The 13,781-nt window shown below is 36.7% G+C and overlaps 1 protein-coding gene across 1 annotated transcript in view; it reads left to right on the top strand.

Annotated features, from left to right (window-relative positions):
• LOC107551753 (uncharacterized) overlaps positions 1-5,541 on the top strand; it is a 12,287-nt gene extending 6,746 nt beyond the window's left edge. The window contains exons 6-24 of the mRNA XM_016233480.1: positions 508-629; positions 739-800; positions 965-1,065; positions 1,183-1,234; positions 1,325-1,494; positions 1,654-1,775; positions 1,901-1,962; positions 2,100-2,203; positions 2,323-2,374; positions 2,465-2,634; positions 2,794-2,915; positions 3,051-3,112; positions 3,250-3,353; positions 3,457-3,505; positions 3,615-3,796; positions 4,001-4,122; positions 4,225-4,286; positions 4,438-4,678; positions 5,077-5,541. Coding sequence (XP_016088966.1) covers positions 508-629; positions 739-800; positions 965-1,065; positions 1,183-1,234; positions 1,325-1,494; positions 1,654-1,775; positions 1,901-1,962; positions 2,100-2,203; positions 2,323-2,374; positions 2,465-2,634; positions 2,794-2,915; positions 3,051-3,112; positions 3,250-3,353; positions 3,457-3,505; positions 3,615-3,796; positions 4,001-4,122; positions 4,225-4,286; positions 4,438-4,678; positions 5,077-5,172 — 2,057 coding nt within the window. The 3' untranslated portion in view covers positions 5,173-5,541. The remainder of the gene's footprint in view (positions 1-507; positions 630-738; positions 801-964; positions 1,066-1,182; positions 1,235-1,324; positions 1,495-1,653; positions 1,776-1,900; positions 1,963-2,099; positions 2,204-2,322; positions 2,375-2,464; positions 2,635-2,793; positions 2,916-3,050; positions 3,113-3,249; positions 3,354-3,456; positions 3,506-3,614; positions 3,797-4,000; positions 4,123-4,224; positions 4,287-4,437; positions 4,679-5,076) is intronic.
• Positions 5,542-13,781: the final 8,240 nt, after the last annotated feature.

Here is a 13,781-nt window from a genome sequence, read left to right as displayed (position 1 = left end):
AAAAATGCAGATGAGCTGAAGGCCACTGTCAAAGAAACCTGGGCTTCCATACCACCTCAGCAGTGCCACAAACTGAATCACCTCCAGCCACGCCGAATTGAGGCAGTAATTAAAGCAAAGGGAGCCCCTACCAAGTATTGAGTACATGTACAGTAAATGAACATACTTTCCAGAAGGCCAACAATTCACTAAAAATGTTTTATTTTTATTGGTCTTATAAAGTATTCTAATTTGTTGAGATAGTGAATTGGTGGGTTTTTGTTAAATGTGAGCCAAAATCATCAATTAAAAGAACCAAAGACTTAAACTACTTCAGTCTGTGTGCATTGAATTTATTTACTACACGAGTTTCACAATTTGAGTTGAATTACTGAAATAAATGAACTTTTCCACGACATTCTAATTTATTGAGATGCACCTGTAGAAGTGTTTTAAATGGATATGAGCAAAACAGCAATGAATGTCAAATTTTCACCCAATCAAAAATAACCATTTCTTTCTAAACAGAAGTTTCGGAATCTTCCTATGCTGTCATTTTAAAATTTTATATGAGTGGCCTCAGCATGCCAAGGGACTCTGGACTCAGAAACAACATCTACCTGCAAGTACAGGATACAATCAATAAAGCGGTAAGCATTCACCAATTACTAATTTAAATGTGTAGACCCCATGCAAATATTCACAGAGGGATCCAGTATTCAGTTCAGTTTGATTCATGATTTGAGTTTTTACCTGCAGCTAAACACTCTTCTGAACGAACCTAGCAGTCCAGCTTTACAACCCATTTCATCCAACTTCAAGTAAGATGCAGTCTGTCATAATCTGCTTTTTTTTTCCCCACATGAAAATATATGAAAATAAAAAAATAAATTTCCAAGAAAATTCTCTGTGATTGTTCTGTGAATATGCATTGATGTCCTGATACGGTGTGCAACAGATGCTGTATATTGTTGTTTTTCTCTAGGAGTACATTCAATCAGATTGAGGGCAGTATGGAGTACAACTTCCAAGATGCAGATGTCATAAAACCAGTCAAATTCCTACAGGCGCTTAGTTCATTGACAGGTTTGTCAAAACTGAAAATCAAACATTACTTAAGATTTTGTTTTAAATGTGTTGCTCCATCAACACCAAATACTGTAACTGCAATCCTTCTTGACTAATCATTACTTTATTTTACAGTCTTAACAACAGCCAGTACTCTGACATCAAGCATAACTTCTCCACAAACATTGTAAGAGCCATGATTCCAGTGTCATTTTGTAAAAGCCAGTTATTTTCTGAATCTGTCTTTATATTACTGTTATTTCATCATCTTTGGTAGGTTGGGGAAGGCTTACATAAATATTCGATTGGTGTTTCACACACTGGGCCCAATCCCTAGTAAGGATTACATTATAAACTTGGCCAGCTCTACGCTCAACCCACGTTACAGAACTAAAGTAGTCGCACCACCAACCCAGGGTACGAGCCTTGTGGATATCGGCTATACAAGTGAGTTTTTCTCTCCTCTTTAAGCTCCTTTTTGTTCTGAATATTTAATTTGAATGCAAATGAATTTTATTGTGTAGACCTATAGTAGCTTGCTTTTAAAGAAAATGTAATCAGTCACATATAACCACACAACTAATAATTTTTCTTCTGTGTTTTAAGAACTTAATGAAACCTCCTATGCTCTCACATTTGGATTTGAAATCACTAATATATCCATGTCTGAGAAACGTGAACTAAGGAATGAAACCTATACTTCAATCAAAAGCACTATAAATAAATTGGTGAGATTGACACACTTTGCTTTAATGGTTCCTCACAGAAACTTCCTGTGAAAATGAATATGCCTTATTCTAATCACATTAACTTTAAACACATTAATCTCTGCATTTATTTCTCCACTCTCCAGCTTGTCGACATCCTAAAGGATCCCTCAGCTTCTCAGTTTGATCTGCAACACATTGCATTCGAGTAAGTTCTGAATCTGAAGAAATGTCTTAATGATTGTACAAAATCTGCTTTTAACATTGATTCGTTTTTAGTATGAGTAGATGAGGTTTTTAGACAGCTACTTCTGTTCCTCATTGCACATTTGAATCTCCACACAGTGGTAATAGCACAGTGATTCTGGCCAGTGTTCAGTATGTTTTCTCAGAAAGTGACTTGAGCATAAACAGCGCCTTTGTCAAGGAAATGTTCAAAGCTAAGGAAGGTATTACCACATCCACACATGCAATGTCACATTTTTATATGCTCCATGAACACTGAATACTTTGATTTAAAGCACTACTTTAAAGATTATTCTCCACTAATCATTACTTTATTTTACAGTCTTAACAACAGCCAGTACTCTGACATCAAGCATAACTTCTCCACAAACATTGTAAGAGCCATGATTCCAGTGTCATTTTGTAAAAGCCAGTTATTTTCTGAATCTGTCTTTATATTACTGTTATTTCATCATCTTTGGTAGGTTGGGGAAGGCTTACATAAATATTCGATTGGTGTTTCACACACTGGGCCCAATCCCTAGTAAGGATTACATTATAAACCTGGCCAGCTCTACGCTCAACCCACGTTACAGAACTAAAGTAGACGCACCACCAACCCAGGGTACGAGCCTTGTGGATATCGGCTATACAAGTGAGTTTTTCTCTCCTCTTTAAGCTCCTTTTTGTTCTGAATATGTAATTTGAATGCAAATGAATTTTATTGTGTAGACCTGTAGTAGCTTGCTTTTAAAGAAAATGTAATCAGTCACATATAACCACACAACTAATAATTTTTCTTCTGTGTTTTAAGAACTTAATGAAACCTCCTATGCTCTCACATTTGAATTTGAAATCACTAATATATCCATGTCTGAGAAACGTGAACTAAGGAATGAAACCTATACTTCAATCAAAAGCACTATAAATAAATTGGTGAGATTGAGACACTTTGCTTTAATGGTTCCTCACAGAAACTTCCTGTGAAAAATGAATATGCCTTATTCTAATCACATTAACTTGAACATTAATAAACACATTAATCTCTGTATTTATTTCTCCACTCTCCAGCTTGTCGACATCCTAAAGGATCCCTCAGCTTCTCAGTTTGATCTGCAACACATTGCATTCGAGTAAGTTCTGAATCTGAAGAAATGTCTTAATGATTGTACAAAATCTGCTTTTAACATTGATTCGTTTTTAGTATGAGTAGATGAGGTTTTTAGACAGCTACTTCTGTTCCTCATTGCACATTTGAATCTCCACACAGTGGTAATAGCACAGTGATTCTGGCCAGTGTTCAGTATGTTTTCTCAGAAAGTGACTTGAGCATAAACAGCCCCTTTGTCAAGGAAATGTTCAAAGCTAAGGAAGGTATTACCACATCCACACATGCAATGTCACATTTTATATGCTCCATAAACACTGAATACTTTGATTTAAAGATTATTCTCCACTAATCATTACTTTTTTACAGACTTAACGACAGCCAGTACTCTGACAATAAGCACATCTCCACCAAACGTGTAAGAGCAATAATTCATTTTCTCTTTGCATTCTTCTCTATTATCTTTTGAAAATAGATGGTAACATGGAATAAATCTTCCAAATAAATAAATGTACAATCTTTTGCAGGCTTGGGAAGGTGATCATATACATCAGCCTTGTGTTTAAAACACGGGGTACTATCCCAAGTGAGAGTAACGTTGTAAATGTGGCTAACACCCTGTTGTCTGGAATGAAACTGAGAATGAAACGATCCCTCACAACAAAAGATCTGACTAAGCTTGTGAACTTTGTGAATGTCACCTATACAAGTTAGTTTTTCTCTCCTGCCTTTTTTGTTGTGCACATAACATTTGAATGCAAATGGTGTACTATTATGTAGTAAGTTTTTCCTTTGAAGGAAAATGGTTAAATCAGTAATCCCTGAATGGATGAGTGAAATTTTATCATCCACATATAACCACACCATAACTAATTGTCGTTTTGTTTATTTTATTTATTTTTTCCCCCTAAAGAAATTGATGACAACTCCTTCTCTCTGAACTTTGGATTTGAAATCAGCAATGTGTCCATGTCTGAAAGAGTTGAATTCAGGAATGAGACCTTCACAGTGATTCAGGACTATATAAATACATTTGTGAGTTACAGATACTGAGAAATTGAGAATAGAGAAATTGCTTTATTTCGGTCACATTAGCCATAAACAAATTAATCAATTAAATGTATTTCTGCTTTTCAGGTGTCCAAGATCCTGAATAAAACAACAACTACTTACTTTAATTTCAATCAAATCAATTTCAAGTAAGTTCTGGCTCAGTATTATTTATTTTTTTAAGCAGTGTTTTAAATGATTTCAAGAGATCTGCTGTCATCATTGAGTAGTTTTGGGTGAGGGAAGGAAAGATCAGTTTATTTATTTTGCTTCATTTCTCATTGTACATTTTCTCCACAGGGGTAACTCCTCCGTGATTGAGGCCAACGTACAGTATGTTTTCACAGACAGTGACATCGACAGTTTCGGCTTGGTCTCTGCTTTCCTCGGACTTACTACAACAGCCACTCCAACCACCTATTACCCCACAGTCCTGACCAGTACAATCTTAAACAACAGTACAAACGTAGCATGGATTGTGGCTATCATTGTCCCCTGCGCTATTGTCATCGGGCTCGTACCTTGCTGGATTCTCCTTTGCGTAAGTATTAGGAGGTGCCAAAGGCTGCATTTAATTACTTTGCTACACACATACACAGTAAAAAAATAAAAAATAAAATAAATAAGGTGAACGCACACCCCCGTTTATAAACTGTACATAATATGTGCATTGGAATGACAACATGCAATTGTTACTCTTTTGTCTTATCAGACTTAAATTTGCCTTTATATTCTAAAATTATAACTTATATATATATATATACAGTGGTGTGAAAAAGTGTTGGCCCCCTTTCTGGAGGGGGCCAACACTTTTTCACACCACTGTATATATATATATATATATAATGTTTATAATGTACAGCTGATTAAAAGTGTTTTTAACTGTATAAAATTCCCTTCCATGATGCTAACTCTCACTTTGTCTGTTGATGTGTTTAGTGTTTGCTGTGTGGTTGCTGTGCAGCAATCAGAAAACGTTGGCACAGAAGACGATCATACAATGTACAGTACACAACTCGAAACAGCATCTTCTAGAGGTATTCAAGAACAAACTTTGATGCTTAAAATATTAATTTTCCTGTATTGCTGGGCATACAGAACCTCTCTAAATGTGATGTAACTGTGATTAAAAAAAACAACATCTACTATTTAAGGAATGATTTTATTTATTTAAAAAACTGTTATGTAAAGTAATGAGAATCTTGTTTTCTAAATGAAAGATTTGTTTGGTAGTATGTATTTAATGTTAAGGGAAAAAATTTAGAATGTGTTGATCACTTCTTTATTCACACTTAATGTACTTTATCTAAAATAACATATTGCACCTGATGACATATGTATGTACAAATCACAATGAATGTTTTAAGACTGTGTAGCTAAAAACTATAATTTAATAAAACAATTCAATACTAATGAGAACATTATTGTAGCCTATCCTTAATTGTTGGTATATACAATACAGAGCTTTACAGCTTTAATATGTTGGAAAATTCATTTGGGCCCATCATACCAGTCCTTCTGATAAATGCTCTACCAAAGACAGAGTGGTTATTATGATGATGGATAAAACATCTTCAACACAAACTAACACTCCGTTTCCAATACACTAAATGGAATGTTAGCCATTTTGTAGTGCTGTCTGACTTCTTTGTGAACAAAAGGTACATGTGGAATGTTTCTGAGTTAAGCTCTGGTAGACATTCATGTATGGCTAACATCGCAGCACCTTTAAATATGTGGATCTAACATAATCGAGTCGAAATATAATTCATTTAAATATAAAATAATTCTATTATATACAGAGGGAATTTAGCTTGGTAACAGAAGCTTTCAGTGGGTATACATAGGCTACATACAGCAGAGGTCCTCAGCGTGCCATGTTTCACTTCACTTCACGTACCAGCCAGCCCCACTTCTTTGTTAAAGTAAAGGTAGGCGTCTAAATAAAATATTATATTTTTGTCCTATTAATGATTTATGGTAGAACCAATGTGAGTAATAAATAGAAGAGAATCGGAATGATAACGTGTATTGAAGGTTGAGCTGCACCCACAATTAGTTACACCACGCTGTGAAGTGCAGCCTATGCTGCACACACGTTCTTCCTTTTTACATTTAGTCATTTAGCAGACGCTTTTATCCAAAGCGACTTACAAATGAGGACAATAAAAGCAGTCAAAACTAAGGGCAACAATATAAAAGTGCAAATGACAAGTCTCAGCTAGCCTAAGGCAGTGTAGCAAGGTATGTGTATATATATATATTATATATATATACACACACACACACACACACAAAGAAAAACAAGTAGATAGAATAGAAAAAATAGAAAGCTAGTGTTTAAATTTATAAAAAAATAAATAAAGTAGAATTAAAATCGAATAGAAAGTGCTATTTTTCGATTTTATTTCACGTTGTGGACTGTTTTGGAATGTACAGTTAAAATAATAATAATAATCTGATGACAGACCATCAAAACCAGTTAATGTCTCTTGAAAACGGGGGTGTGCGTTCACCTTATTTATTTTATTTTTTATTTTTTTACTGTGTATGTGTGTAGCAAAGTAATTAAATGCAGCCTTTGGCACCTCTGAAAGACATTTAGTTCTTTTTCTGAGGACTCATCTGACATCTCACTATGGGAACCTGCCCTTAACCTGTTGCACAGGATCAGGTCCACATTCACTACAGTACAGCTTCTCCAAATAGGTCTCACTTTGAAGGAATTTATGTTAGGAAATGTAAAAGAAAGTGAGCAAGAGGGTGGCTAACTGCACACTGATCCACTCAAGACTAAAAAGTCTACAAAAACATTTTTAATTTTTATAAATTGCATTGTGCAAAAGTGCAAAGTGCATGTGAATTAAAAACAAATGGGCACGAGCAAGCAAGCAAACGTTTCAGCACATTGCTATCTTCAGTGCTCCATTTGCTCATTTTCAAATATCCTACTGGCTCTACGCACCTGCAGTACAAGGAACTTTTTTTTTTTGGAGCCCTACAATTTTCTCGAGTTCTAGGAAATGTAAAAGATAAAGCAGGATGGCTTCCTCTCTGTGTGGACTCTGTGGAACTTAAACACCTCTAAATGCTCAACAGAAATTTCTGTGAATAGTTATAATGCTCAACACTTTAAAACATGTTTGTATAAAGTATTGATTGTAGGCTACTTTTGCCAACACCATGTGAGGGCATGGATGTTATATATATAGGCTGGCTTCAGTGACGTGTTCAGACGGGGCCAGCAAGGGCCCCTTTTGTTGTCGAACTAAAGGCCTTTTGAAGCAAAGCCTTTATCACCAAGATAGGCGTAACTACAGTAAATAACAGAGTTTCAATATGTGAGGACCAAAGCACTAAATATATGAAAGTCACAAAATCACTTTGATCCTCTGAAATTGAGCAGAACGCTGCAATCTGACCATTCCATGTTTCACCAGGTATTATGTTTATTATCTGCTAGTGGGGTATAACCAGTCAATTTTTTGAACAGAATTGCAGGGGAAATCAATCCCATAAGACTGAATTAACTTACAAACTACAATTACAGCTGATTTAAAATGAAAGACTTTTCTTTATATAAAACGGCACAAAAGCTATTTTATTTAATTTATTTTATTATTTTTGTTTTTTAAAAACTCAAATCTTGGCTTGGCTAAAAATAAATAAATAGGCTATGTAATACAATTTTATTGATAGTTGCTTTTTTCACAATGACTCAGATTTGACGCATTTGATGTGGGTTGGGCTGTGACACTACTGGCTTTACCAGTTCTGCGCTGTGACAGTTCATCAACAGATCTGTGCAACTTCAAAACAAACAACAGACAGATAAAAAAATTTGACTGTTTTCCGATCAACTGATTTTCATCATGTTTACAAAGCACAAAACGCAATTGCTAAACCCCATTTCTGATTACGTGTTAATCTGTTGAGTGACATTCAAAATTTCATGTGGTCCTTATGTTGCTTCTTGTTCACCTGCTAGACCACCTATAAATATTTTATGAAATACGTATCTTTTTCTGTCTCGGATGCATTCATACCACTAAAAACAGTAAAAGGGTCTGCCACTAAAGGAGCTATTTTATCTCTTGTCTTTATGATCCACGAAGGGTTCTCACAGACCATTATGTGTGTTTATTTTAAGATAATCCCCTTTGTTCTAATTGGTCTGCAACATGCATGCCTGTCTCTGCAGCTGGGTATTGTTTGGAGCATAGTGAAAGAGATGAAGGGAACGTAATAAGATAGTGACAGTAATAGGCAGTGTGGTTGCCATTGAATAGGTAATATAGGATCCATGCATTAAACGTTAAAGTGACAGCAACAACAAAATATATAATATAATATTATACACACATAGGGCCCTATCATACACCCGGCGCAATGCGGCACCAGGCGCGATGCACATGTTTTTTGCTAGTTTCAGCCCGACGCAGTTGTTATTTTCATGTCCTGCGTCACGTTGTTTAAATAGAAAATCCATTTGCGCCCATTTGTGCGCCCATGGGCGTGCTGGTCTGAAAACGATGTGTGTTCAGGCGCATTGCTGGCGCGTTGCTATTTTGAGGCAACTGAAATAGACTGCACCATTGATTATCAAAAACCTGGTCTAAAGTCAATGGCGCAGTAGTTTTTTTACAATCTGCTTATTACACACACAGGGATGCACAGCAGCACACAAACATGCCAAATATTAAAAATTAAAGGATTGCACTGTAAAAGATTATTATTGTGTAGGCTACAAAAATATAAAATTGCCTACATGTCATAATGGATAGTCATTGCATGTATCAGAATTAGGCTACCTATTTGCTCGCGCACGAGCAGCTCCGTTTCATCTCTGGAGAACATCTCTGTTCTGTCTTTGCGCTTGCAAATTTTGCCGTGTAAATAGCAAATCTGCCATGGCATGAGCGCAACTGACTCTTAAAGGGAATGGGAGATGAGACTCTGATTGGTTTATTGCACGTTATGACCAAAACACACCCATTGCTCATTAAGAGAATAGGGACAACCCTTTTAGACCATGTGCTGGGCGTACCAACCGTTTTTCCCGTTGTTAAATTAGCAAAAGTGGCCTCCAGTGCTGCCATGGACCTGCTGATAGTGGGGACGGTCTCATTGATGGCACGGAAAGACAGAGCTTCGGTTCGTCTGAGTTCGGTGATATGCTCAAACTTAACTTCCTCGCCCTCATCCAGCTCTTTCAGCAGGTCAGCTTGTTATGCTTGCAACACCGCCATAGTGTGCAAGCAAGCACCAGCCTGACCCGCTCCCTCGAGAGCTGACTCTGCATGCTTCGCCCACAAGCAGACAACACACAGACTGTGTGTATCCCCACCCGTAATATAACGCGGGCAGGGAGGAACACACAGCCTATAATGCTGCCTGCTCTCACCCTTATGCTTGTCTTTGGCTTTTGGCATTTTGTTACTGAATCGATGGCAGACAAACAACAGTAAATATGACTGACAAGACACAGAGTACTGACACACACACAGAGTGCTTGCTGAATGTCAGAAATGTATCCACCGCACGTGCTTTAAGCTTCCCGGGTCGCTACGTCACCCCGCTCATGATATCTCGCCCATCCATTGGACTGATTACACACGTGATTCAGAGCGTTGTCACGCTGAAGGCGCTCCCATAGCTTTTTCGACGCAGCTCGAGTTCCTGAAGGGGAACAAATGTTTTGGAAAGTGCTACGCCATCTAGTGGTTTAGGGGAAAATAATATCAAAGGCACCTTTTACCCCGGGGCGCCTTTAGCCCCGTTGTACCCTAGTATACAAAATCTTCCCTCCCTGCTAACATAAACAAGAGAAAATGAACAAAACAAACAGGCGCCCACCTCCCTACCATGCTCCAAGTTAACTATGGTCAGGAAGAAAGGAGCCGAACGTAACTATCATGAATCATAACTTAGTAATTCACTTAATTCAACAGATAACAACAAATGTATCTTTTAGCGATTCTTTCACAATCACTCATTACACAGTAGAAAAAAACTTTGACAATGGAGGAGCCGGAGATTCCATTCTAGAGGCTTAAATACTGAGGCAATCCCTCCTGTCGCCAATCGAATCCATCCTAGTGAACAACTCCACCTGTAAGCAATTAGAGCCAAAGAAGAAAGAAACACACAAAAGAAAACGTCTCAGGTTACTTATGTAACCATGGTTCCCTGAGTAGGGAACGAGACACTGCGTCCTCTAGGGGTCGCTATGGGGAACGCCTCGTCGTGACCCGTGTCTGAAGCATACATTGATAAAACACCAACTCGTTCAGTGTCTCGTTCCCTATTCAGGGAACCATGGTTACATAAGTAACCTGAGATGTTCCCTTTCATGGGAACTTCGAACTGCGTCCTCTAGGGGTCACTATGGGGAACGGTATACCCACGCCACCATGCTGAGGGAAGTGCAAGCCAGAACCATGGCGAGCACTAAGTACCAACTCTACCATATTGCTATGAGAGTTGCCCCTGGGACGTTAGACGGCTGTCAGTGACGTTATTTCCTACGGCCAAAGGCCTAGGCTACATACCCCAAAATACTTACCTGTTAGGGCCAGACTCCTGGGCCCGGGGTAGAGCTCAAGGCTTGGAATCAGAAATAGATTCCTTTAAGGGAATACGACCAAGAGCCTAGAATCATACTAGTCTTGGCCTGTCACACAGGGGCTACCGCACGTTTCTCTTTGTATGTGCTGAAGGAACTGTCTCAACAGACCCCTTGTAGCAACACCCTGTTAAGTAGGTATCCAGAGGATACATATGAGGAGTGGTGCCCAAGGCAGAACTGGGGTTTTAAACCACTCAAAAAGAGCACGAAGTCTTTCCGCGTAGCTCTTACCATACAGGATTTTAGAAAAGTGGGCAAAGCAAAAACGTGCACACTTACCACTTAAATATATATTCATATATAAATATATGTATACATGTCTAATATATGTATATATATTCATATATACATATATTAGACATGGATCATACTCACCCACCATGGTTCCCGCGTCGGAGCTCTGTCAATGAAGACGAAGAAGAGAATGATGTGTAGCTCCCGGTGCCTGTTTATACTATAGTCGCACCGGTAGTGACGTCATGACTGTCGCCGACCAACGAGTTGGTGTTTTTTCAATGTATGCTTCAGACACACAGGTCACGACGAGGCGTTCCCCATAGCAACCCCGAGAGGACGCAGTTCGAAGTTCCCATGAAAGGGAACTACACACACAGCATATACAGTTTCCAAACAACACTCAAATAACCACTCCAAGAACAGAATCTTGACATAACCTTGTGTTTATTTGACATTTTAAATTGAATAAGCCATACAAAGAGTTCTTTTTGTGTTTTTTGTGATCGCACTTTAATTGTTTAAAAATAATTTGAAAGTTTAAACTGACAAGTCTTAAAAAGCCATGCAAAAAAGACAAACTTTCATGATGATGCAGTAATTCAATGTCACATAAGTACGTTGGAGATACGCAGAATGACAGAAATGAGCTCTGACAAAATTCAATCATATTTTAACGCTGATGCAGTCGCAGTCTGAAAACCACCCATTTTTTAAATTGTTCCTTCCACCATTATAACCAATTCTGAATACAGTTGCGTAGCCGTTTTCTCCTTTAGAAATGATTTGATTGCATACTATTAAAACTTAATTCCTGCTGACAAATTAATATTCCTTAAAATGTCTTAGACAAAAAGCAAGAGAAAACATTCTGTGTAATGTGGAGAAAATTCTCTGGCCAGGCAGAAATGAGAGGTTTGATGAACTGTTCTTACAATATAGTAGCTCACATGTTTGTGATTTTTAAAAAAAGTTTTAGGGTAGTGAACAATCAAAAATGTCCTCGAAACCATCCAGACAACTTTGTAAAGAACTTTACACCTCTGGTTAAACATATCTAGTGTAACATTAAATTTTTTTTTTTTTTAACGGTTTTGTCATTGACCCAAAATTTGCCATATTGTCAATTTGTCAAGTAAAATAGGTTGCTGAGCCAACTAAATTAACTTAAACTGACTGAATTCAGATCAAATTGGCACTTAACCAGACAATTAACCATTCACCCTCTAACTCAGCTGTTAACAAATCAAACATTTTTATTTAGGACTTTAATTAGACTTTATTGTGAGAGATTAACATTTCTTTTAGACTGATGAAAGCAGCCGTACCTTGAATTGTAAAAGATATTTTGTTCCATCATTTTCAAATTGCTCTCTGCTCTCTCATCATAACAGGAATCTTGGTCCACCTCATTCTTTACACATTTCAGCTTATTCGAAATTATATCTTTGTGAAGCCAACACCTTTTTAGCCTTTCTTGGTCTCATGCTCATTACACAAATGGTTCTGATTTAAATCCTGTATCAGATTAATCTTCCATGTAACATATTTAAGTGAAGCAGGACTAATGTCATATATCAAAAGGTATTCAGCTAAACTGGAAAAATGAGCATTCTTCAATGAACAAATTATATAGGCCTACTATATATGAGATATTTGAAAAACAAAACTGTATGGAAATAATATAACCTTTACTCTATGAAACTAATTATAATAGAAATCTATATTATAATACAAATTACCTTGTTGTTAACCCACAATGACCACTTATCAATGTATTATCAAAACTTTTTACATACTTTTGAAAACTGCTGTGTATATTTTTGTTTGCATTATCTTTATCTCCAAAAGTAATTACTATTTAGAATTTGTTTAAAGAAATAGTTGATGATCATTCAAAAATGATCATTCTTTCACAATTTTCCCACATAAAAATGACACAATTTTCATTTTTGGGGGAAATATTCCATTAATGTATTATCTGTAAAAACCTTGCATCTAAAACAAATAAATAATAATAGAAAAATACCTATATGTGATATTCTTGCCTATATTTGGAACAGCACATATAGTACGTGAGTAATGAATGACATGTGTTGGAAACTATGCTGTTCAAAAAGGATCCCCGCCTTTCCCCAAAATGTATTCTTTCTATAATTATACCCTTTAAGTGAATTGTCTGCAGTGGTCTTTCTCATTTGCAAATCTGTCGACTCTACTATCACTTTAAACACTAGTGTTTATTTATAGCCTGATAATCTCGAGGATATGACAATAAGAGAAAAGGTGAATCATAACATATTTTACCAAAGAACACAAACGTATTTTGCCTCTTTACATCAGTTAATCTATATAACAATGTCAAATTCCAGAAAAAGGCCAAAAAATTACAAACTACTTAAGAAAAGAAATACAGCATATGGTAAAAGTGCAGTGCACACATGTGATTATAAATAACCAGAGATGACATATCAGGTTTGATTTCTCAGTCATTAAAAATTACAATGAACAAACTATAAAAGTAAAGGGTGGAGCTTTAGCAGACTTTCAACCAAAAAGTGTAAAGATCAGGTATCATTAGTGTTGCTTTCGTCAACGAAAATTATGACTAAATATAGTCGTCAACGAACCTTTATCACGTGACGAAAAGGAGACGAAAATGCTGGTCATGTGACGATGACGATAACGATAATTAAATGTACAATGCAATATCGTTGACGAATAAAAACGAGACAAAATGTGGCTTACAAAATAAAAACTATGCTAAAATGTCTGTTCATTT

This window comes from Sinocyclocheilus grahami, unplaced genomic scaffold (genome assembly GCF_001515645.1).
Source record: "Sinocyclocheilus grahami isolate Dianchi unplaced genomic scaffold, SAMN03320097.WGS_v1.1 scaffold17.1, whole genome shotgun sequence".
In the NCBI taxonomy this organism is placed as follows: domain Eukaryota; kingdom Metazoa; phylum Chordata; class Actinopteri; order Cypriniformes; family Cyprinidae; genus Sinocyclocheilus; species Sinocyclocheilus grahami.
The sequence above is the reverse complement of the archived record's forward strand: the minus strand, read 5'-3'. Positions and strand labels throughout refer to the sequence as shown.